Raw genomic sequence first — 25,772 nt, forward strand, 5'->3', positions numbered from 1 at the left:
CAAGACAGCAGTAGATCGACTGCAGTAAATGACATTTTACGTCACTACAACAGACCTGTGGAGTAGCCGCACACTTCAACCCTACATGAGCTTCAGAACTGAGAATGTAATGTCATTGTCTCCAGACCATCTACTTGCCCCAAGATCACACTGGGATTCTGATGTTCCAAAATGGCCTGGACACATTTGTTGGGAACCCTAGAAAGGATTATAAAACTGTTATTTTTCATTCTGTTTTCTTTAATTAGTATCACACACATCTCCAGTCATGCAGTCAGTTGTTCAGCCAATTGAAATGGAGAAAAGCAGAAACTCTGCTGCTGTTTGGTACGACTGTGTGTCCCACACTGAACATGGACCAGAGAAAACAAAGTAGAGAGTTGTCTGTGGAGATCAGAAAGAAAATTATAGACAAGCATGTCAGAGACAAAGGCTATAAAGACCACTGAACACTGATGCTTTTTGAGTGATGGTTGGCTCAATGGAAGAAGACAACTCAGAAAGACTCTACTGTTGAAAGAAAAACAAAAGCCCGGCTGAAATTTCTTAAAATGCCTACTGACCAGTCGCAGTACTTCTGAGAGAAAGTCCCTTGAACAGATGAGACAAAACAAACTTTTTCACAAGTCATTGCCTCCAGAAAAAAAGGCTTACAAAGGATAATATACCCTACCTACTGTGAAACATGGTGGAGCCTCGGTTATGTTTTGGGAGTACTTTGCTGTGTCTGACCTTGAGGCTGTACAGGGAACAATAAAATTGAGACATACTGCCCAGTGTCAGGAAGCTCTGTCTCAGTGGCAGGTCAGGGATCCTCCAACACCATAGTTACCCTAAACACTGAGAACAAAACATTGCAGTATTGTGAAGTGGCCATCTATACGCCCTGATCTGAATCCTAACTAACATCTATGGAAAGAACTGAAACCTGCAGAATGGAGACGGCACCATTCAGACCTGACACATCTGGAGCACAGTTGGCTCAAAAGAGTGGGCTACAAGTCTCATTGAGACCTCCAGGAATCACTTGTTTGCAGCGATTGCCTTAAAGGTTGTGCAACAAAACATTAGGTTAAGAAGGGTCCTATAATGTTTGTTCATGCCATTTTCATTTGTGTTACTATTTGAAATTGTCTGTAGATGAAACAAAACTAAAGAGCCAAGGCTGATTTTTTTGTTAAATTTGCAATAAACAGTGATGAATGGCAATTATTTTATAGTCAGTTTCAAGTTATTTCAGAGAGTTATTTTTTTGTTTAATTGTCTAAATTGTGAATCCTCTCTAAGTCGCCCAGCATTAATAAGGGCAGGATCAGGCAACACACAAATCAAAACCTGTTGGGATGCTAATCCATCTTACACTCCCCTGCACACCCACCAGCATACTGTACTTCATCAAGTGCAAGTACGTCATCCACACACCTAAAACATGCAGCTTTTGGTGTTAAGGACACAACTAACAAAGCCATGGAGAGAGGGGACTACTCCACAAAAATAACGGACAATGACCTGGATGAGACTGAACCGCGGTCTCTGAGAGCCGTGTGACAGCCGCACTGACTACTGGGATGCAGTATCTCCCTTTTTGGGGTGGTTGGGGGGGACGTAAGCATAAATAAAAGGAAAAGTGGAGGATGATGACACAAAGACAGATTTATTCACTTGGACCTACTGCAGACCCTTTTTTGCAATTGAAATAACTGATAGTTTTCATTTTATGAAAAACAAAAAATACCATTGCTTAGGTTTTTTATTACATAAATAATAAGTCATCATACTTTTAAAGAAATAGTTGGATTTAATTATTTTCAATATAAATACAAAGCAAAAAGTGAATGCAACACAAATACAATAATTTTAAACCTTTGGTGCATTAATGAAGTTAATTAAAATAACTTCAATAATACTTCAAAATAATTCTCTGGAAATTTATGTAAACATGTGTGACTCATTGGCTTCACTAACGCCATCCCATTCTTGTAGCTTTATATGTTTTTATTCTTTCTGGACTCTAAATACTGAGCTATAAAGTCTGTATTCTGATACATAAACATGCCAAAGAGAGTCAATATGACCCCAGCACAGCTCAGACTAGAGATTTCACTCTCAAACAGAATCTGAGAAAGAAGGAGATTTCCAACAACATTTAAATTACCCAGTATGTGAAGCGTGACTGCAGACGTAAGGGTGATCACACAGAAGCTGGCCAAATTGTACAAGACTGATCCAAGGCAGCTTAATAGGATGAATATCCAAAGCTGACTATCAAATTTGACTGGCACTTCAAGTGATGCCCAGTTCTCCAGCACAAGAGCAGCAGTAAAGAGAATACAAAAACTTGGAATGGCCATCAAGTAGAGCAAAAGGACAGAATTGATCTTCTCCTCCTGCAAAAGAATACCTAAAAGAGAAACAAAGTAAACATAAATAGGCCCACAATAAAAAAACAATGCACTAGTAAATACTATACTTAACTTTTGGACAGTTATCTTATCTAAAGATCTTGACCATATGTTGTTCTTCTCTCTCTTGTTAAATTCATCTTAGCCTGAATGAACCTATTATTTTTTTACATTTAAGATTTTTCATTTAAAGATTTACCAATGTTGTTTCTTGTCCTAGCGTGTGGATATAAACACAGGGAACTTCAGTTTCTGTATTACATCTTGCCTGAAGAAGGGGCCTGAGTTGCCTCGAAATCTTGCATATTGTAATCTTTTTAGTTAGCCAATAGAAGGTGTCATTTTCCTGGCTTTTCTCTACATTCATAAAGGCTAACACGGTACAACACCCTAGTACTATAAACAATTTGAAAGAAACTAAACTGGAAATGCCAAACAGTATCAAAGCAGCCATTTGTTTAAAATACATTTTTTCTATTTTTACTTTTGTTCAAATTTTTAAAATCCTAACCAAAATAAATGACATGCAGCAAGAAGAATTTTTAAAAAATCTGAAAATATGAGTCCAGTCCTTAAGTTTCTTCATTATCTTGCCAATCACCATTCAGAATACATTTTTTATAAATCCTTCCTAATAGGTAAGTTGTGAACACTTTATCTCTGTTGTATTCTACTGAATGAACTAATGTTTACACACAAACTCAAACTGTGTAATCACATAATAGATATTACATCAGAGCTGTCAAACTCTGGGTCCAGCCCTTCATCCTTTTTAAAGCAGACCACTTCATCAGTATTTAAAACAGGTTACAGATGGCCTGCTTTGACGGTCGACTTTCTTAAAGAACCCTTGCAAAATGACACCTTTTATTAGCGAACTAAAGCAAGCTTTCGAGGCAACTCAGGCCCCTTCTTCAGGCAAGATGTAGTTGCCTCGAAAGCTTGCATATTGTAATCTTTTTAGTTCGCTAATAAAAGGTGTCATTTTGCTTGGCTTTTCTCTACATTCATAATGGCTAACAAGGTACAACACCCTAGTATTAAAGAACCCTTCTACCATTACTTTTACAGCTGGTGTTGGACTGTCCAAATGTGAAGAGACGCTGATGTGCTGTGAAAAACCTAAGTGCTTTTGCATAATACCACATGTGACAGTCAAGTGGACGATAGTAGCTCGACTTCCCACATGCCGCTGCTGCCACTCCACTCACATTTTTTATGATGCAAAGGTGTCCCCATTTCCACAAATCTTTTATCTTTCCTGCTGACTCGATTGTTGTATGTGAATAGAGAAAACAGCTGTATCTCCATTTGTATTACATTTGACCACTATCCATTTCTGTGTAAGGGGACTAACACCCTCGGTGGGGTTGTTTCCTGCTTTGCGATCAGTGCTGCCAGGATCAGCTCTGGCACTATGACTAGGATTAAGCAAGTCTGAGAAAGTCTGTTTATCTAAGTAAGATTTTAGGCTTAAACACATGAGAATTAGCTTGGAACAGGTTAAGGGTAAATTTCGATTTCTTCACATAAAGAACAACAGATAACATAGAATACCATTCTGATTAGAAAACTGTAGCATTTTGATGACTTTCAAATCTCAATTTACTGTTTTTATCCCCAAGCCCCTACCTTACCCCACCCCACACCACACCAAAGTAGTATTGGCACATTACTAGTCAAAGCTTCAGGAAAACCTATTATTTGTTGAGCTTCACTTATTACTTCCTTGTTGCTGCTGCCTACAACACCTGTCTTTGTCGCCACTTGTATCCTTATTTGTTAGATAGGCAACAGAGTGGGAGACGGGATACACATTTGTTGGCATGTAGCTGGAAATGCAGATTAGCTTTCTCACTTTGCAAACAGGGATGGTACAGTGTGAGCAGATGTCAGTACTGCTACCCTTAACAGATCACATAGACTGTTTTCAAATTGTAGTCTGATCACTTGTTTGCATTTCTTCCTGTTGCCTGGATGTTTTTTTTCCCCCACACCCCACATTTTAGTTTAAATGATGAGATATGATTAGCATGGTGTGTGTGAGTATGTGTGTTAATGTACAGCGCGATGGACTAGCAAATTATATTCATGGCAGACTCCTTCATTGTGCCTAAAGGTGCTTGGGTAAACATTACAATATGCACACATGTTTATTAACAACTATCACAATTAATACTAAAAAAAAACTGGACAGCAAAGCTATTCATAATTATTAAAACATGACTTACTTTGTTGAATAGACTTGACTCCTCTTAGCAGTGTAGCAGCAAATAAACAGAAACAGCCTGTCTGGTCAAACTGTACCTCTCCCAAGATACTAAAAGAGGCTCCCAGGCAGATTGGCATCATGGCAGTGTATTTCAATATGTGATGTTGCTTTCTCAAGATAAGGGCAGAAATTGATAAGGTGAACAATGGCGTTGTTGTATAGATCATTTGTGCAAAAGACAGCTGCACATAATTCAAACCTATGTTTCCAAATGCAATGCTGGCACAAAATGTTAGACTTAAAAGAAAGACCTTGAACTTGGCATTGGTGGTAAGGTTGTATTCTATTCCTTTGTGCTTCTCTGACCTCAGCTTGATCAATCCATAATCGATCACAATGGCTGTAAGCATATGTAAGGCAGACAGCAAGAGTGGATACCTGAAGTTGTGTACAGTAAATATCCATTTGTTCAGACTGGAAATTGTTGTCCCTGTCACAAGCCACACACAAACAGCTGTGAGCAAGTGTAGCACTTCCATTGGCTGTCTGGCACTGAAATTTCTTTGAGTGGATGCCATGGTGGAGTCATCTTTTCCCCTGAAACATAAACAAATTTTAGAGATGAGAAAAACACGTATGCCCTACATATTTTTTTGAAGTTGAGGATAGGAGAGGCTTCTAAAAGGCACAACTGCATCCTGAAATAAGTCATATAAAGAGCCGAACAAAACATGTAAAACAAACAGGTGCAGCAAGAAACTCTGTCTAAATCAACATAACAGAGCAAATATTATATATATACACTTCTGCTCATACAATAAATACAGGCACACAACTATTGCAAGTGGAATAGCATAGTGACTACAACATTGGATTGTAAACCATGAGGTTGCCAGGTTAAATCTTATCTCTTGATTGCTGTGTCTCTCTGCATTTCTCTAAATGTATACATTTGTAACATTTAGATTTGGTAAATATGGCTAGCCAAGCCCTCCAGAATGTGCCATAGAAAAGCGCCCGTTCAAGAAGTTCCACCGTGATAGAAGCCAACCTTCAATATCTACCAAGAGATTCATAACAGAAACTGAAAACTAGAGAAGTCACTTCTAGATGCAATATAAAAGAACTTATAAAACAACTTATCAGTTTTAGGAAAAAGTCTATAATTTTAATAAACAATGCATGGCAATTAAAGTTCTGCTTTACCATGTTGTTGTCTCAAAAGATAATCCACAATTATCATAAAAGACTATTTACAATTCAGGTTTGTAGGTTATATTATCCAGGTTGTGTAGAAGTTTATTTGATAATTCAAGTTTACACTTCTAGTAATCCTGACATCTTAATGGTTTTAATACCGGGTCTGCTTTACATTAATGGGCTACATTAGAAACTGAACTCATGATACTTGTGCAATGATTAATTATTCATCTGCATAACATGTAGATCATTGCTGGGAGCAGATGTCAGAAATTGACAATTCATAGGGTCAAATGGAGATCTTTCAAATAAGATTCTACGTTTTTCTAGAAAGTATCCATTTGTACTGTATATTGAATATCAGAAATATTTCATGCATAGTTGCCATATATTCCTTAAACTTTTTATCACCAAACCCCCAGTATACTTTCCTAAAAGAAGATATTTCGAATTTTCTGGAATTAAACTAAGCACTGGCACCCCAAAACACGTTAGCAGGCTCAGAAATCATCAAGGGTTTTCCTAACTACAGACTTTAAATCCCTTTATTACAACAGTCCTTGGGAGATGCTCTACATCAGTCTTTACAGACTCTTTGTTTTTTCTATACACTACAGAAGTGTATAATGTGCCTCACAAAGTGTCATCATTCTGGATTGCACACTTTCCTTCAGTTTAACTTGCGCCCTGCTTTTCTAATTTGATGATATTTTTAATTTTCTTGCAGTGAACCCAGATGTCTTGACTCTGATACTTTAATAGCCAATTTATCTAAACAGCACATCTATAATGTGAATATAATAAGTCAAAAAGATATTCAATGCTTATAGGAAATGACAAACCAACAATCCAGCACACCTGGAGTCGAACTCTGCACAACACTGTATGGACTGACCTTTACGATACTATGATTTACTCTTTGTTTCACTTAGTAAGTCTATAAATGCATAGTTACAGGTAAGTGCTTTTCTGTTGCTGCATTATATTTGTTAATCTGTGTAAATGTTCTCAGTATTCCCATTGCCTAGATTAAAATGGAAACAAATAGAAAATACAAGAATTGAAGGAATTGTGCTTCTGAGGCTAAGGATCTGCACTGACATCTAGAGGGTTGCCATTCAATGCCCTTGGACAATGCCCGTAACCTGAAAAAATTGCTCCAGGAATACTGTACAATGGTTGACACTGCGCTCTGACCACCAAAAGGACATGTGAAAAGACTGTTTTCCTTCAGGGATTAGTAAAGTATATCAAATCAAAAAATTCAGTTTTGGGAAAGCTGGATGTCCTATGGCAATTATTTTTATAAGTGGGTTTCACCTATAAATTGATAGAATAAGCTATGTTGGCATCTCATCTGAAGTTCTATCATACAGTGCACCCACTTTTGCTGGTATAAGCACTTTGTGCTCATAACAATGAAAGGAAGGAAATTGATTGTATGGATTGTAAAAAAGGTCCCCTGTAAGGCCTATAACTACAACAATATAGCAAAATCGCAGGGTGGAAATCAGGCTACAAAGGTAGCAAATACATTAGTTAGTTATATAGCACAAGTTATCACTTCCCCAACATTCTTTATGAAGCTTCAGAGCAAGTGCATGACAGCATGGCTGAAGCAGCGTGTGCTTGATGCTGTACACCGATAATTCTCTTTCCGATTAGCTGCTGTACTGCTGTGATTCCCCACTCAGATACAGTAATAAAAATACTCAGAGTGGTGCAGTGACAGTAATATGGAAAAAGATGATCCGCTGTGGCAACCCCTAACGGGAGCAGCTGAAAGAAGAAGAAGAAGGTGCAGTGAGAGTAACAGCACTAAAGTAGCTATGGTATTTAGAATAGTTTGACCATTCTGTGGACCATTATATTGTTACAGGTTAATTGCAATCAGATGCATTAAACTAATAAACAATATGCAGTGTCAGGGATGCCAGGGGCGACGACCCAGATGGGATGCCCTGAAGGACCGGCAGGAGGTCTACGCCTGCCCTGGATCACGTGGGGGCCACCACCCTGGTTGCTTTGGGGGCCACGGGTAGAGGGCTTGGAAGCCCTACCCTGTAAGGGCCCATGGTCACCGCCAGGGGGCGCCCCAATGCCTTGGGAACCCTGGACCTCAGCACTTCCGCCACACCAGGAAGTGCTGGGGGGAAGAAGACAGGAGACGCCCGGAGGGCTTACGGGTGCGCAGCCGGCACTTCCGCCACACAGGGGCGTGTCCAAGGAGGAGTGCCGGGACACACCTGGAGCCCATCCGGGGTGGAATAAAAGGGGTCGCCTCCCTTCATTCGAGGCTGGAGTCGGGTGGAGGCAGGACAAGGCAGGAGAAGAGAGAGTGGAGGCGGCCCGAAGAAGAAGGCATTGTGTGGCCAGGACTTTGTGGGGTTTGTGTGACACTGAAAAGCTGTGTAAATATTGTAAATAAACGGGTGGTGGTGAAAAAACAACATGTCTGCCTGTCTGTGCTCGGGCTGCGTCCACAGTAGTTAATTTCAGTGTATTTATAAAGCCATGTCAGGGACATGGATCTAAAAAAGAAAGGGAAACCACACTGAAACAGTAGCACTGCTTTGACGCTGGGTGCTGCCAGTCTGCAAAACCGAACGCAGAACTTGCGTACACCAGGGTATGAGCTACCGTGGAAATGTGCATGTGTGGTGTTATGGGTCCACAGCTCGCTGAGCAAAGGCCGTTTCTTTTTAAATAAATAATCACCGCACTCGAGGCGGCTTCGTGAGGGGGCGTAGTAGTCGTAGCAAGCCGCGGAGCGATCTGTGGTGTGGGCGTTTCTCACCTAGTGCACAGGTGAGGGACTGCCCACATCCGTGATTGTTCTCGTGGCTAATGTGCTGCAGCTGCTATGGCCCCTTGCTGTTTAAAAGAAGTGCGAGTCGGTTGGGAAAGAGATCAGAAAAAAGAGAAAAAGAGAGGACGGAGGTTACATGGGAGCGTGGAGTCGAACCTGCATTGTCACAGCGTGGCTTTATGCGAAGTTTAGGTTTTATACATTGCAATCTGAATGTGGAAACGTTCGTACACAACATTTTTGTGTGTACGCACCGTTTATACATGAGGCCCCAGGTGTCCAAGGGATTTTCTTGGCCTTTCAGCAGAAGGCTGTGGATCAGATTTGCAAACATTTTTGGCAGTGTTTGTGAGAGCAATTAGCTCTTTCCTTATTCTGGAAGAAGTTCCATGCAGAGATTTAAAAGGTTCTCCTAAGCATGTCTGTTGTCAGAAAGTCTAGTGATGAAAGCAGTTACAACTGACAGAAGGAAGAGAGGATAGAAAGAAAAAAAGAAAGGTGGAAGGATTGACCATGAGAAGATAAATAAAGCTACGGCAATGAAGGCAAATGGACCAGCCACCCTACCTGGTATATAAGGCAGTGACCTTTGTTTTGTTTTTCCCAGACAGCTGTTAAGGTTTATACTTTTCTCTTTACAACTTTTTGCACTTATCCCCTGAGAACAAACCTTATTTTTAAACAGTTAGGCATTAAATGCACCATGTACCTGTTCCCTAGAGCACTCTGGAAGCTACTGTGCAACTTCCCTACACATAAACGGCAGTTGTCTCTATTTGATATTGTGTGTACTTGTACAATTGAAGTTGTTATATGCAAGTGCTTAGGTTATTTCATACATACTGTGGTAATTTTAAATTGTTTCTAAAATATAAATATAATTTGCCCAGTAAGTCAACAAAATGTGAATCAATATCTTTAGAACCTAAAATGTAGATTATAGAGAAAGTAGAAGCTGGATTAAAAAACACATAGCAGAATCATTGATGTTAATACCCAGCCATAAAAGGAGCCACTGGCTAGACTGGAAGAGAGCATATGAATACATAGCACTTTCCACAAGCATTTAATAGGTGCTACTTCTCTGGTAAAGTCCATTGGCCCAGGTGCATGGCCACTGGTGAGACAGCATTTTCCCATTCCCTTTTAATATGCATTCTATATGTAAGGACTCCTTGGGTTTAATTTGGGGTTGGGATTAGATCTGCTTGTGGCACCCAAACTGATGGACAAATGGAAAAATAATAACATTCAGAAAAAAAAGAGTAAAGACAAAGTGAACATGACAAAGAAGCCTAAGCAAGCAAGTTACGTCTTACAGTCTATGGAGGTTTCTGAAAAATCAGTGTGGCAGAGACTTCTGTTGCTCCCTTATCAACTTGAAGACTGCAACATAGTAAAAGAGTTTATTTTCACAACAGAATCGGATTACAAAGCCTAAATTACATAAATGGATTTTATTTTCTTTTTTGCTAAGTGAAATTTGGAAATCCTCAAAAATTTTGTACAGTGTCCATGTACAGTCTAAGTGAGTTTTAGTCGTCTTTTTTACACTATTGTATGTCATGTTTATAAAGTCTGTGAGCCTTTCAAAGTGATCATTATTTTAGATATGTACTATATGTATGTATATATATGAATCTGAACTCTTACTAAATATATAGAACGAATAGCCTCAGTTTATGTATTACACATAAAAAGTAATGTAAGCTCATACAGTAGATTACTAGAGTATGGTATTTAGGAAATTGGTTGAAATAACCAAATATTGTTGTGTTCAAAAGTATGTTATCGGTCTCTGACATCTAGCTGTAGGGATTTTCCCCATTCTTCTTTACAATACTGCCAGCTCTGTAACGTTTTAAGGAAGGCTTGCATGAACAGCCCTCTTCAGGTTATGCCACAGCATTTTAATAATATTTGGGTCATGGCTTTGTCATGTATATTCCCAAACTCTGTGCCATTTATTCTTTAGTGAAGTAACTTTATTATTTAGGACTGTTGTCTAGTTCAGGGGTGGACAATGTTGGTCCTGAAGAGCCACAGTGGCTGCAGGTTTTTGTTCCAACAAACTTTCTTAATGAGAAGTCGGTTACTGCTGATGAAGCATTTATTGCTTAAGTGACATTTTGATGCTTCATTTTAGTTGGCTCACTTGCTAAGGTTCCCCACCCTGAATTGCTTATTTCAGTCTTAAACAGCTGCATTCACTGCTTTAATGGCTCCTTATTAGCAATAAGATGTAAATGACAAAGCAGTCAGAAGATCACCATCTAGCTTGTTTCGATTTACATCTCTGTGTGTTCATCATGCACTGTTGGATTTAATAAAACAATTACAAAATGTGACAGACTGAAAATCATTCATTTTAGGGTTCAAATCATTTTGATGATATCCTTGGAAAGGAAACAAATCTACGATAGAAGAACCTTATATTGCAGACTAACAAGCCATAAAATTAAATAAGGTCTGAGATTGGAAAGGATTGGTTTCTAATTAAGCAATTGGGTTGGAATGAAAACCTGTAGACACTGCAGCTCTCTAGGACCAACTTTGCCCACCCCTGATCTAGTTGAAACATTCATTATGTACCCAGCCTGACTTTTCAAACTGATCCCCTGGTATTCTTCCAAGTATTATTTAGCTGCATGGGCTATTTCTTTAAAACATTCAGTTTGTCTATTATTTATAGTTTATCTAATTAGGAAGAGGCTAATTCTGACTACATGTGCATTTGGTGATTGAAAAACACAAATTTCAACTTATGTGATGGATTCCATATATTCCAAGAACAGATCCTTATTATCTTACAAAACACAAAAGACATTTTGCATATTATATTCAATTATTCTGGTGTTATTTTGCAATGAAAGATAGCCATGGATCCATCAATGTTCTATACCAGTGCTTCCCAAACTTGGTCCTGGGGACCCCCTGTGGCTGCAGGTTTTTGTTCCAACCAGATTCCTAATCAGTAACAATACCTGATAGCACTGATCCCATTTAATTAGCTGATATTTTTTCTTTTATTCTACATTCAGAAAATCACAGCAGCATGATTTTTACATTTATAAGACATTTAGAAATATTTCTGTTTTTGCTATGGATTTAAATGCTTAACTCTTTTATTGATTTCATTATATTTTCTCCTTTCTTTGTGCAGTTTTCCCCCTTCGTTGTATCTTATTAATAACAACTAAAAATAAGCAGCGCAGACACGCTGGCAAACAACACTGAATAATCAAAGGCTGCAAATACTTTAGCATCAGACCCACTAATAAGTATATAATGGATTTAATTAATTAAACAATTAGAAGACCTAGAAAAGAAGAATTAACATGAAGATGCAAATATTGTTAAAAAGAAAAAAATATATTACTCCCATATAACTGCTTGGTACATTTTAATATATATATATATTTTTTTACCAAACTTAGTTTTCTAATCTCTCTATCTTGTTCTCAAAACACAGAACTTGGAAAATAACTCACTTAATTAGCCCAAGAGTCCAATTAAAGACAGAAGCTGGCTGGAACAAAAACCTGCAGCCACAGTAGGCCCTCAGCACCGAGTTTGGGAAGCACTGGTCCATACCATTCAGGTTGACAGGGAACATATGCTAGAAGGGGGTGGGGGATAGGGGATTAGGGGGGGTGTCGAACTCCAGGCCTCGAGTGCCGCAGTGGCTGCAGGTTTTCATTCTTACCATCTTCTTAATTAGTGACAAGTTTTTGCTGCTGATTACTTTTTTTAATTAACTTGACTCGGGCCCCATAGTTGTTTCATTTTCTTTAATTAGCAGCCAAACAATAATGAGACACAAAACAAGCCACCACATGACCAGCTCCCCGGTGTCCATTACACAATATCTGAAATTAAAAAGAAGTGATGGTCTTGGTAAGGTTGATCTCTCAGTTACCAAAACATTTTGATGGTGCTCTTAGAAAGAACAGAAAAACAACAGTTTTCAAAATGTGTGCTGTGGCAGAATGAGAGCAGCAACAAGCCATGGAATTAAATAATGAGTTTGATTAACAGCAAGAATTGGCTTCTCTTTAAGAAACTGGTTGGAGTGAAATTGGTTGGAGTTTGAAGCCCCAATTTAGCTGGCCATCTATTGGCTCGTTTCACATCTCATTTTTGTTTGGCTGTCATTTAATGAAGAAAGGAATCAATTCAGAGGCCTGCACTCTTCTAACAGGGCCATTAAAGTGATGGGGAAAAAGTTACTTAGCAGTGAAAACTGGTCACCGATTAGAAAAACAGTTAGAATGAAAACCTGCTGCCACTGTGGAACTCCAGGCCTGAAATTCACCATCTCTGTCCTAGACGCACTGGGTGTTAAGCAGGAACCAGTCCTAGATGGAGCTCCAGTCTACCACAAGACACATACATGGGCAGACCTACACTACTGAAGAAATTTAGTGTCACCAATTAACCTAACATATATACTGCTTTCTCAGAAGAAAACCAAAGTAAACATGAGGACAATGTGCAAATTGCCTCAGGATTCAAACCCTAGAGGCTTCAAGGCAGCAATGCTAACTGTTGTACCATCGTTACACAAGAAATTGCACTTATTAATAATACAAATGATTTATGTATCTGTCTTGTGGGCTTCATGTGGACCACTCGTGGTCTTCACAAGTGAGGAAGTAGATAACCTTCCAGCGGTAAACGGGACTGTTAAGGAGATACTGAAGGATTTAGAAATAATAGAGGGGGAAATACTGTGTAGATTAAATAGGCTGAAATCAAACTAATCTCCAGGACCAGATAATATTTACCCTTGAGTTCCTAAGGAGGCTAGCGAGTACATATATAAACCCTTGACGCATATTTTTGGGAAGTCACTGTGTACTGGGGAAATTCCAAGTGACAGAAAAATGGCAAATATTATCCAGTTATATAAAAAGGGTGACCACGCAGATTCAAGCAACTACAGGCCAGTAAGCTTAATGTGCAACCTAAGAAAATGAATGGAAGGAATTATTAAGGATAAGATTGAGCAGCACATGGCAAGAAAGCTTTACTGAACAGTCAGCATGTGCTCAGAAGAGGGAAGTCGTGATTGACTAACATGCTGGAATTCTACGAGGAAGCAACAACAGCCTATGATGAAAGTGGAACATATGATATGTATCTGGACTTTCAGAAAGCATTTGATAAGGTGCCACATGAGAAGTTGGGCATCAAGTTAAAAGAAGTGGGAGTTCAGGGTGATGTTTTTAGATGGGTGCAGAATTGGCTCAAAACACAGGAAGCAGAGGGTGATGATGCGAGGAACCTCATCAGAACTGGCCAATGTTAAGAGTGGTGTTCCACAGGGGTCAGTGCTAGGGCTGCTACTATTTTGAATATACATAATTTATTTGGATAGGAATATAAGTAACAAGCTGGTTAAATTTGCAGATGATAGATGGATTGGCATATAATCTGCTGAATCATTACAAAGGGACTTGAACAGCATACAGGTTTGGGCAGATTTGTGATAGATTAAATTTAATGTCAGTAAATGTAAAGTATTACAAGTAGGAAGTAAAAATTATAGGTTTAAATACACGATGGGAGAAGTCTGAAAACTGAAAGTACACCTTATGAGAAGGATTTAGGAGATGTAGTGGACTTGACGCTTTTAACTTCAGCGTTCAGAAGCCATTAAGAAGGCTAACAGAATGTTAGCTTATAAAGCACAATGTGTGGAGTATAAACTCCAAAGAGATTATATTATGCTCATCTGGAGTACAGTCCCATTTACCTCATTTGGAGTACTGTGTGAAGTTTTGGCCTTCAAGGACATAGCAGTTGTTTGAAAAAGTCCTCAGAAGAGTGACTAGGCTGATTCCAGGGCTACAAGGAAGGAATTATGAAGAATAATTAAAAAAGCACAGCCTTTTTTCAGTTTAAGCAAAAGAAATAAGCAAAAGAAGATAAACAGGAGACATGATTGAAGTGTTTAAAATTACGAAGGGAATTAGTATGGTGGATAGAGACTTATTTTAAAATGAGTTCATCAAGAAAACAGAGACGGTTTTGGAAACTTGTTAAGGGTAAATTTTGCACAAACATTAGTCTTTATTTACACAGAGAACCATAAGCACATGGAATAAGTTACCAAGCAGTGTGGTGGACACTTGGACCTTAGAGACTTTTAAAACTAGACCTGATATTTTTTTTTAGAAGAATTAAGTTGATAAGACTGGCAAGCTTTTGGTTTTTTTTTTTTTGTTCTTAATTTTGCCTTATACAATTTCTCGCATTAGGAATTTGTTAGCTTTCGCATACCCCTTGGGGTCAGCCATTGTACAGCGCCCTGGAACAACTGAAGGTTAAGGCCTTGCTCAAGGGCCCAGCAGAGTAGGATCTCTTTTGGCAGTGACGGAGATCTATTTTGTTCTAATGTTCAATCTAATGTCATTTAACACTTTGCTGATCCCATGAGAGATTATTCAACAATGAACAAACTTCTTGGATCTATAGCAAAGCCATACAAGCAAAATAAAAGCCAAAAAACAAGTGCAAGATGCCGAACTACACACAGTATACTCAGTGTACTTTTAATGTACAGTGTCCCTAAAGAAAGCATATGGCAGTACTTAAGACATCTAAAAAGGAATGCCAAAATGTTAGTGTTTTCCTTCAAGTTAAATACAATGCCCTTTAATGCCTTAAGGGACAATAAATGGTGATTCTGTGTTGAACCGAATGTACTGTGAAAAACCTTATTAGAATTTGAGGTAAACACCATGCCAGAACTTCTCAAAGATGCACCTAACCATATAAAACACAAATAATCAAAGTGTTGGTCGAGAGAATTTCTAAAATAAAACAAAAAATGCTTTACTAACAAATATTTATTTTTATGTAGGAAACAAACATCTTTAAACATTAAAAATAACTGTTACAGTAGTTATAAAGTAAAAAAATATTTTTTTAGAAACTAACTTCTCAAATGTGGGCTCTGTATTTGATACACACACAATGATATATTTTCATGTTTGAGGAGATTTCTCGCTTTTGTTTTGATTGACGAGAAACTTAATTCACATGAATATGATGTTGCAAATGGCATCAAATATTTAAGAGCTTTGTTTGCAAACTCAGGAGTATTTTTGCAATAATTTGGCCTAAAACGGGCTACGCTCTGGGGGGAAAAAAATGGTTTCAACATTCCATCAGTTGATATTCCAGTAAGTTTTTCTTTCATACTTGTCAGAATTTTAGCCAGTTGAACGGAACTCTCTAAAAACTGAGACAGTATCCATTGTAATTGCTGTAATTGTTTCGAGTTTCTTGCAGAAAATACTCAAAAAGCTGTTGTGTAAAATTGTGCAAACTAACTTGCATGTCTGCAAAAATGAGCTCAGAATTTACCATTTTATAATTTTCCATGAGTTCTTGAATGCACGGGAATAAAATCAAATGTCATTTTTTCAACTGAAGTCGACCAGAAATCAAGTTCTTTTATAAATCCATTCATTTTATCCCTGGCTGTTACTACGTTAACATCATGGCCTTGGAAGCTTCTAATCGAAGTGTTTTTTAAGTGTTCGAAAATATCACCAAGGAAAGCCAGCTTATGAAGCCAAAGAGAAAATTGGTTAGCATACTCCAATTTTTCATCTTGCAGGTACATCAAAAGTTCTGCTCTTAACCGGAAAATATTTTTCAAGATGCTAGCCCTCGAAAGCCATCTTAGTTCCGCATGACAAAGATGATTTTCGCATAACGAACCGATATCTTCACAAATTTTTCAAAAAATAACTCTTTTACTTTGATGGAATTTGTTATGTATTGAAATAAACGTAATAATAATTGGTAGTATTCCCAGGCAGCAGGGTGCGCCGCAGTGGGGTTAAGAGACATCTTTGAACATGTGGTTGTAGAAAAGTCCTTAGTGAAAGACTACTGTGCAGTTAACACAACTTCTGGCCTCGGTGTTTATCATTGAATGTCTCCCGTCACCAGCTTCAAATTACCGAACATAATAGAATGTACCACTTTAATGACGTATTTTAAACATCGGGTATGTTTTTGAATCATCATAATGCACGGAAATCATACACACAGACCTGATTTGACCGTTATGTCCACTTCTTGATGTACCTGTTCACAGCTTGTCATACCTACATTTGTATGCTGCCCTGCACCATTTTCAAGGAATTACGTTGTCAAATTATGACTTTAGTCGTATCTTTCTTTCTTTCAGTCCAAAAAACAGACTTGAGTTAAGGTTGATTTTGTCTAGAAAATGCGCTTTTAAAGACAGTCATGAAGATAAGTAAAGTAGTATGAGTGCGCGGTTTCGAACCGCGCCAGCGCAGTCTCTCACGTCTTACACTCGGCACTATTACTACTCATTATCATTTCTGGCCATTACAGAACAGGTACTAAAAACAGCTTTATGCCTTATTTTCGTATTCAAACTAAGAACTTACTGTATCAACATCCAATGGCAGAGAGTAACAATGGAAGCGACAGTCTTCCGCGCAATGTCAGTCGTGCTTCCTCACAGGTGCGTTCATTTTCAACAATCCATGACCGGTCCGTCTGCTTCCGCGTTCAATGTTTGGAGTGACAGGGCGCAAGCGACTCTGTATCATTACTTTTGATGGTGTCTGGTCACAAGCTGGGTCTTCAGACAATATCGTTACACTACGTGGGATCCTCCTCAGCTACGCTGTATGTAGAGCGGAGTGCTTGTGGGCTCTGTTGTGTTACTGTACACCGGCTAGTCAAACTGCAGTTTTTCCACATCTACTTGCCATTTGAGATGGTGTACTCGATGCGTCATACTCACACTGGCACAGATTTTCCAGCAATTACACAAGTAACGAGCTGCCCTCCCTTTACTCATACGTACTGTGAAAGTCTTTCAGTGTGGTCCTCGGAAAGACAATCCAGCGGCTGTCTGGATGTGTGCCTCGAGTCCCTTAAAATAGAAGCATCAACATGCTACTTGGCTGAAAGAAGAGCTGTTTTCCTAGCAATTGCTTTCACGTCAGGTTCCAAATTTAGACTATTTCACGGAGATGACTTAAAGTCAAAAAATCCACGCTTTATTTACTGAGACACGTTCTACCGAGTGCTTAAATTTCTGAAGAATCAATACGTTTCCCGTTTCATTCATGGCATTGTTTCGTAATAGTATGTATTATGAGGTACAACATAATTCGCTTTGAATAATGGTGTCTGCCAAGTAAAGATGATAATTAATATGAATCTGTATAGTAGTAAGGACTACATATCAATGAGTCACTCTGAATCTCACCTTCAAAAAGGAATTAAATGACAGGAGTGTAAAATCAGAAATGCTTATTCAGCGTAATAAAAGAATATTTTTTTACCCATTTGTGCCTATCCCACCGTCCCCCGGAGGACCCGGCTGCGAGGCGAGCTTCATCAGAATTGTATTCCGCCATTCAGGGCGCTGCTTAGCTTCTTTGGATCCTCCGTTGCTAACGGTTGAGGTTTCTGGGCCGTCGTCAAGAGCGTGTTACGTATGACAGCATCCTTGCGTGTTAAGATTACAAAAAAAAAAAAAAAAGGCATTTTCATGTCTTGCGCATGCGAGAAAATCAGCCTTGATATTTAAAAGGTTTTTATTCATTTATTCCAGTGTATTTTGAGAAAGACGGAAAACAGAACATGAACTAAATGCAAATAGGCTATTACAGACAGTATTTGGTTAAATTTGCATGACCCTGGATTAAGGTTTAGAACACAAGAGAAAATGAGCGTGCAGTATAAAGCGCAGTGGTCTCTGGAACTAGATTGTAGTATCTATCTATTTATGCTCGTTAAAGACAGCTTCAGTAATGTTAATGTTTAACTTTTGCACCTGCTGCAAATACAACAACCAATAGGCAACTTGATGAAAAAATCGAGTCGTTTTCAAATTAGCACGGACTATTTTCTGTTTTCAGCAAATAATTGTCTAGTAGATTCACTCAGGTTAGCTGGACTGGCGATCCTAAACTGGCACTTGATGAATTTTCAGCGTTCACCCTGTGATGGGCTGGCACCCGATGCCGGGACTGTGCCTGCCTTACTTCCATTGCATGCTGGGATAGGCACAATAATATTTTTTTTTAGTTCTGAAGCATTTTTAAATGTTGGCAATCAAATCTTGGGCCAGTTCATGTCTTGACGTTTTGTCTTTTTTGGGGGGTAGTGTACTGGACAATGTTTTAAAAAAAACAAGTTACATTATTGTAAGTTAAAAATGTTTATTTTCATAGTCTCTTTTTTCCTGTTTTCTTAAGAATTTCCTTTATTGTGGTTTAATCTCATTTATACTTCTTATCAATGAAGCATAGTTTCTATTATTTGTAAGGTACACATTTTAAACATACAGCCTTCTAAAATCTCTTTGTTTAGCCTATAGCATTTTATTTTTCCAAGCTCAGAAGCACTACCCACATTTTCAAAAATATTTAAACTAAAACACAGACATAACCCAAACAGCATACACTAACTACATACAAAAAATAGGAGCATATATTGCAGTTTAGGGTTCAAGGAGCCTCTCTCTGCTGTATCTGAAGTAAGGCATTAAAGCAGCACTCTGCAAGATGCCAGTTCATCACAGGGTCCATTCCAACACTGGGATAAGGTGGGATCACCAATTAACCTGTCACTCTTGTCTTTGGGGATGTGGGAGCAGACCTCATGCAAACAGAAATATAAAGTCCAAAGGGAATCAAACATCAGATTTAAACCCAGGAAGCTGGCTCAGTGAAGCAGCACCACTATTCACTTGTTACCATGTTGCCTATAAATGATATCTACATACACACACAAGGGCTAATTGAAAAGGTTTGCTTTCAAAAAGTAGTCACCCCGCCAATTATTTCTCATTTAGCTGTGGTTCAAACTCAGACTAACAACACATTTTTCTATTCCTGTAAAAGTAATTCCCCTTAGTGTTAAGATGAAATGAGAAGGATTTAGGAGTCATTGTGGACTCGACCCTATCAACGGCGAGACAGTGTTCAGAAGCCATTAAGAACGTTAACAGAATGTTAGGTTATATAGCACGATGTGTAGAGTACAAGTCCAAGATGGTTATGCTCAAGCTTTATAATGCACTGGTGATGCCTCATCTGGAGTACTGTGTGCAATTTTGGTCTCCAGGTTAGAAAAAGGACATAGTAGCACTAGAAAAGGCCTAGAGAAGAGTGACTAGGCTGATTCCAGATGAAAAGTGCTTTGCCTTTTCAGTTTAAGCAAAAGAAGATTAAGATGACAAATGACTGAAGTGTTTAAAATCATGAGGGGAATTAGTCCAGTGGATTGAGACGGTCATTTTAAAATGAGTTAATTAAGAACACAGGGACACAGTTGGAAACTTAAGGGTAAATTTCATGCAAACATTAGGTAGTTTTTCATTACACAGAGAACCATATGTACATGGAGTAAGATACCAAGTAGTGTGGTAAACAGTAGGACTTTTGGGACTTTCTAAACTACACTTGATGTTATTTTAAAAGAATTAAGTGGGTGAGACTGGTGAGCTTTGTTGGGCTGAATGACCTGTTCTCATCTAGAATGTTTTAATATTCTAATTAAATAGACGGTACTAAATGTATACGTTTTCACCGTCTTTGTTTTAATAAAATAGTGTGAGACATTCAGCTCTCTCGAGAATTTGCACTAAATAAGTTAATTGTGTATTCGAAATGTGAATTTAAAATTCAATTGTGTTCAATCGTATTATTGCATAATAAATATCCTTGACTTTGGGAGGTTTTAAAACTAAAAGAGAAGAAAGCCATTCTAAAAAAGACTAACAGTAAGTCACTCCAGGCATTTGCTGGAAGTCACTTGAGAAACTCTGATACCTATTGGAAAGAACATTTTGTGGTGTGATTTGACTAAAGTTGTGTGGCCTGAATGCAAAGCACAATCTTTGGTACAAAATAGTGAGGTAACATCTGTGGTAGAAATTCAATAAAATCCCTTAGAGGGAGAATTCTTCAAAAGCAGTCCGTTACGGAAACTAAAAATTGAGGTTCATTTTTTAAACTATCGAATTTACATACAGTGTCAATCAATGCATAAATTTACTATGGTTGGTTTGTGGGTTTACACCCAAATGACTTATATAAAATAAAACTTTATAATATTGTATTCTGGTTCTTCTTATACCTTTGAGTTGAGCCACCACCCTTGAAATTTTTGTGTATATAACAACCGTGCATTCTGGTTCTTTTCAGGCCATCTGCTGATTTCTTAGTCATCTTTCAGTACATTCTGTTTTTCACTTAACCTTTACCTGGCTTCCTCAGATGCCTGCAAAAGTTTCTGACATTTACTAACTCTTTATGCTATTTCTTTAAGATGAAAGCTATGTTACCCTAAATTACTCTTCCACACATCATCCCTGCCACCAAGCATCATGGTGACAGCATCATGCTGTGGGGGATGTTTTCAGTAATAACTGGACTGCTTTTTCCCTTCCAGAGCAACACGGATGGAGCCAAATTCAAGCTAATCCTTGAGAAGAACTTGTTTATGTTAGCCAGAGATCTTCATCTAAGGCAAGAATATACTTTCCAGCAGTACAATAATGCAAAATCCATTACGAAATAGCTTGATAAAATGGTTAATATTCAAAAATGGTCCAGTCAAAGCCCAGATTTGACTCCAATTGAAAATCTGTGGTATAACCTGAACATTACTGTGCACCGATACTCTCCAGTTAATCTGACGGGGGTGTTATATGTCTGTATTGAAGAAAGGACAAAAATTGTAAAATCTAAATGTTCAAAGCTCATAATGGACACTGTATACCGAAGATTAAGACCCTGTATACCCTTCTTAAATTAAAATATTTACCTACTCTTAAATGTGTTGAATTTATTATACTGTGGTATTGAAGGGAGAAAAAAACATTCCAATGCAATAGGTGTTACAAAAACATAATTTGAAAAAAATTCAAAGGGGTGGGTGTATATTTGCAAGGTCAGAAGGCATAGTCAAGATAGCAGTGATGCCAAGTGCCACTTCAGGGCACTGAAAAGACAGCTATGAGATAAATGCAATGATAGTGACAGCTATGAAAAAAGAAAAGCCTCAACAGCACTAAATATCCAAAACCCTTCTTCATATGTTAGGTAATCACTTAACAGATGGCACATCTATTTTTTTCTGAATTAAATTAAAAAAATAATAAATAATTGATGGTGTAAGTATTCAACGCATTCTTCTGAAACACTAAAATTACCCCTGTAGGAACCATCTTTCTTCTCCAAGTCACACAATCATTTGACTACAACCCATATCCATATTGACTACAATCCATATGTTGGTAGCTGAGCTATTTTACATACTTATAGAATATGCACATCTGTGTCTGGGAGGTTCCCTAGTTAATTGGAGCATTTCCATGAAACAATACACCATGAAAGTCGAGGACAAGGTGAAAAAGATCAAAGGAGTGAACATTTTTTTTCTGAAGTACAGTACATGCTGTGGGCTCAGATGGGTTGTCTTCTTTTATAGTTGGACACTTGACACCAAGTGAAAAAGAAGAAGAGAATACAAGAAGTCAATAGGGAGTCAAACATACACCATAATAATTCAGTCTTATTATTTTCTTGAAGCGCAGTTTACCACCTTCCCCTTTTTACAGTATCTCCTAAAACAGAATTAATGGCAAACCAGCAAGGAACACAACACATCCTGTTGTTGTACATTTAGTCTGAGAACCCAGGGGCAATTCTTTAAATAGAGAATGTGCTCAAGGGTACGGTGATGTATAAAGTCCGTAGATGACAATCTTCGGATGGTCAGATGAAACAGAAAGTAGGAAGGTTACAGGATAAATTGAAAATAGGCATTTTACTAGGAGACAAGGGATCACAAACTAACAGCACTTCTTCAACGCCATGTTTTTCTTCATAGCTATACCAGGTTGAATGTGATCTATTCACCACACTTTATATTTCTAAAGTTAGAACAACTCAATATCGGTCATTTATTGTTTTTGTTTAACTGTTCTAGGTGCCCTTTCTACTTAAAATTTAAATAAATATTGAAGAGTGCATTGACTGGTAAATGCATATTTGTTAGCTTTACAGCTTATTCCATAATGGTCATAAGATTTACCTTGTTTAACAAATTTAAATTATCTTTTAGTATCAACATTTACAGTTAGGTCCATAAATATTTGGACAGAGACAACTTTTTTCTAATTTTGGTTCTGTACATTACCACAATGAATTTTAAATGAAACAACTCAGATGCAGTCGAAGTGCAGACTTTCAGCTTTAATTCAGTGGGTTGAACAAAAAGATTGCATAAAAATGTGAGGGAACTAAAGTATTTTTTTTTTTAACACAATCCCTTTATTTCAGGGGCTCAAAATTAATTGGACAAATTAAATAACTAGAAATAAAATGTTCATTTCTAATACCTGGTTGAAAACCCTTTGCTGGCAGTGACAGCCTGAAGTTTTGAACTCATTGGCATCACCAGATGCTGGGTTTCCTCCTTTTTAATGCTCTGCCAGGCCTTTACTGCAGCGGCTTTCAGTTGCTGTTTGTTTGTGGGCCTTTCTGTCCGAAGTTTAGTCTTCAACAAGTGAAATGCATGCTCAATTGGGTTAAGATCAGGTGACTGACTTGGCCATTCAAGAATTTTCCACTTCTTTGCTTTAATAAACTCCTGAGTTGCTTCAGCTATATGTTTTGGGTCATTGTCCATCTGTACCATGAAACGCGCCAATCAATTTGACTGCATTTAGCTGGATTTGAGCAGACAGTATGTCTCTGAACACCTCAGAATTCATTCGACTGCTTCTGTCCTGTGTCACATCATCAATAAACACTAGTGTCCCAGTGCCACTGGCAGCCATGCACGCCCAAGCCATCACACTGCCTCCACAGTGTTTTACAGATGATGTGGTATGCTTTGGATAATGAGCTGTTCCACGCCTTCTCCATACTTTTTTCTTGCCATCATTCTGGTAGAGGTTGATCTTGGTTTCATCTGTCCAAAGAATGTTTTTCCAGAACTGTGCTGGCTTTTTTAGATGTTCTTTAGCAAAGTCCAATCTAGCCTTTCTATTCTTGAGGCTTATGAGTGGCTTGCACCTTGCAGTGCACCCTCTGTATTTACTTTCATGCAGTCTTCTCTTTATGGTAGACTTGGATATCGATACGCCTACCCCCTGGAGAGTGTTGTTCACTTGGTTGGCTGTTGTGAAGGGGTTTCTCTTCACCATGGAAATGATTCTGCGATCATCCACCACTGTTGTCTTCCGTGGACGTCCAGGTCTTTTTGTGTTGCTGAGTTCACCAGTGCTTGCTTTCTTTCTCAGGATGTACCAAACTGTAGATTTTGCCACTCGTAATATTGTAGCAATTTCTCAGATGGGTTTTTTCTGTTTTCACAGCTTAAGGATGGCTTCTTTCACCTGCATGGAGAGCTCCTTTGACCGCATGTTGTCTGTTCACAGCAAAATCTTCTACATGCAAGCACCACACCTCAAATCAACTCCAGGCCTTTTATCTGCTTAATTGATAATGACATAACAACGGACTTGCCCACACCTGCCCATGAAATAGCCTTTGAGTCAATTGTCCAATTACTTTTGAGCCCCTGAAATGAAGGGATTGTGTTATAAATGCTTTAGTTGCCTCACATTTTTATGAATCTTTTTGTTCAGCCCACTGAATTAAAGCTGAAAGTCTGCACTTCAACTGCGCCCGAGTTGTTTCATTTAAAATTCATTGTGGTAATGTACAGAACCAAAATTAGAAAAATGTTGTCTCTGTCCAAATATTTATGGACCTAACTGTAGTTCAATATCTTCAATTGCACAAGTAAGAGACATGCTTTGTAAAAATACTAGGAGTACTGCAACCAAAACATACAACCAAAGTTATTGGACCTGAGAAAATATTTTCTCTTCATTTGTAATCTTTTATTACCACATGTCCTGCTCAGATGGTAATAGCAACATTTCTTTAAAACGGAGGTTGGAGGCAATGTAAGACAAACAAAACTAGAGACCAATAAGTACTTACTATGTCAAGAATCATCCTTGGATGTACACTTCTTTTTCCTGATGTTAATTAGCCTGGCATCACATTTAATGCAGTTCATCATGGAAGCAGTAAGAAACAAAACAGGAAAAATTGAAGTTGATCTGTTTCTTCCAGTTCTTCTGTGTTAATTCATACTCAGCTAAAATAAGTGAGAACTAAAACTCTACATATCTATATATAAAGTGACAAAAATTGGGTGTCCACAAGAGGGGTACAATGTCCTGTGAACATATGCAACAAGAAGTACAAAAAAAGAGGGATATAAGGGCTAGCATATCTAGTGAACACAGGTACTTATATGCAAGATGTGATTGAAACAGACATTCCATTTAAGAGCATTTCACTGTGCTAGTATTGCATAACAAAAAAAAAGGGAAAATACTGGAGAGATGCACAAGCTGGCGCCTAACCATGCGAAACAAAAACCTGTACCATAGCTCCTCATTTATACAGGCCTTGTATTGATCTCTGATTAGAAAAAAAATCGTGATGCTCAGTCCAGTGTTAAGAGCCTTAATGCTATCACATTGTAGTGCAGCTGTTATGTAAGGATTGTAATTGTTCATTGGACAAGCATGACTTTCATTTAAAGTCCTGTACAACATGTTAAATCCTAACAGAACACACTTTCATATTGTACAGAATTATGATTGCCTGTCCTACCTCCTACCTTAGTGAGTCCAGAGATATGCTGATGCTACCCCCATCCATGACTTAGTAAATACAAAACCTGAACATTACATTGCGATTGCCCTTTTTTATGATTTCAAAGTAAATTCAACTCTTTGTTTGTATATATGTGTGTGTGTGTGTGTGCGTGTGTGTGCATGTGTGCACGCGTGTGTATATAGTTATATTGACTTTTGACATATTTCATGTGACATTATTATATGATGTGTGGTACTGCCATCGAGTAAATAAATATATAAACAATAATAATGTTGAAAGGTTATACCTATCAACTGGTAACATTGATTACATGTCATACATGTAAAGCTCTTTGGCACAGGATGATCAAAGAACAACGTTTAAAGAATTCAGTTTTTGATTCAATTTATTTAAAACATTAGGAAAGAACATATACATCACAAAGG

General features: G+C 38.1%; 1 protein-coding gene across 3 annotated transcripts; it reads right to left on the bottom strand.

Annotated features, from left to right (window-relative positions):
* Nucleotides 1–1,773: 1,773 nt before the first annotated feature.
* slc35e4 (solute carrier family 35 member E4) lies at nt 1,774–18,119 on the bottom strand. Of its 3 annotated transcripts, none has more exons than XM_039769906.1 (3): nt 17,971–18,119; nt 4,634–5,211; nt 1,774–2,401 (listed from the first exon to the last, which is right to left on the bottom strand). In XM_039769906.1, the coding sequence occupies exons 1-3, from the start codon at nt 18,024–18,026 to the stop codon at nt 1,986–1,988; spliced, it is 1,050 nt and encodes a 349-aa protein (XP_039625840.1). In that variant the 5' UTR covers nt 18,027–18,119; the 3' UTR covers nt 1,774–1,985. The 3 variants fall into 3 exon arrangements, with proteins under 3 accessions (XP_039625840.1, XP_039625838.1, XP_039625839.1); XM_039769904.1 differs by lacking the exon at nt 17,971–18,119 and adding an exon at nt 17,062–17,533 and having other exon boundaries at nt 1,776–2,401; XM_039769905.1 differs by lacking the exon at nt 17,971–18,119 and adding an exon at nt 14,382–14,412 and having other exon boundaries at nt 1,776–2,401.
* Nucleotides 18,120–25,772: the final 7,653 nt, after the last annotated feature.

Source organism: Polypterus senegalus, chromosome 11 (assembly GCF_016835505.1).
Source record: "Polypterus senegalus isolate Bchr_013 chromosome 11, ASM1683550v1, whole genome shotgun sequence".
In the NCBI taxonomy this organism is placed as follows: domain Eukaryota; kingdom Metazoa; phylum Chordata; class Cladistia; order Polypteriformes; family Polypteridae; genus Polypterus; species Polypterus senegalus.

What these genes read in the sequence shown, in the direction of transcription:
- slc35e4 (XM_039769906.1), bottom strand. Translation starts at nt 18,026, where the DNA reads ATGAAGCTCGCCTCGCAGCCGGGTCCTCCGGGGGACGGTGGGATAGGC. An exon ending in GGTGGGATAGGCACAAATGG is followed by an intron (nt 5,212 to 17,970) that starts GTAAAAAAATAT and finishes TTTATGTTTCAG; the next exon opens with GGGAAAAGATGACTCCACCA. An exon ending in AGTCAAGTCTATTCAACAAA is followed by an intron (nt 2,402 to 4,633) that starts GTAAGTCATGTT and finishes TTTCTCTTTTAG; the next exon opens with GTATTCTTTTGCAGGAGGAG.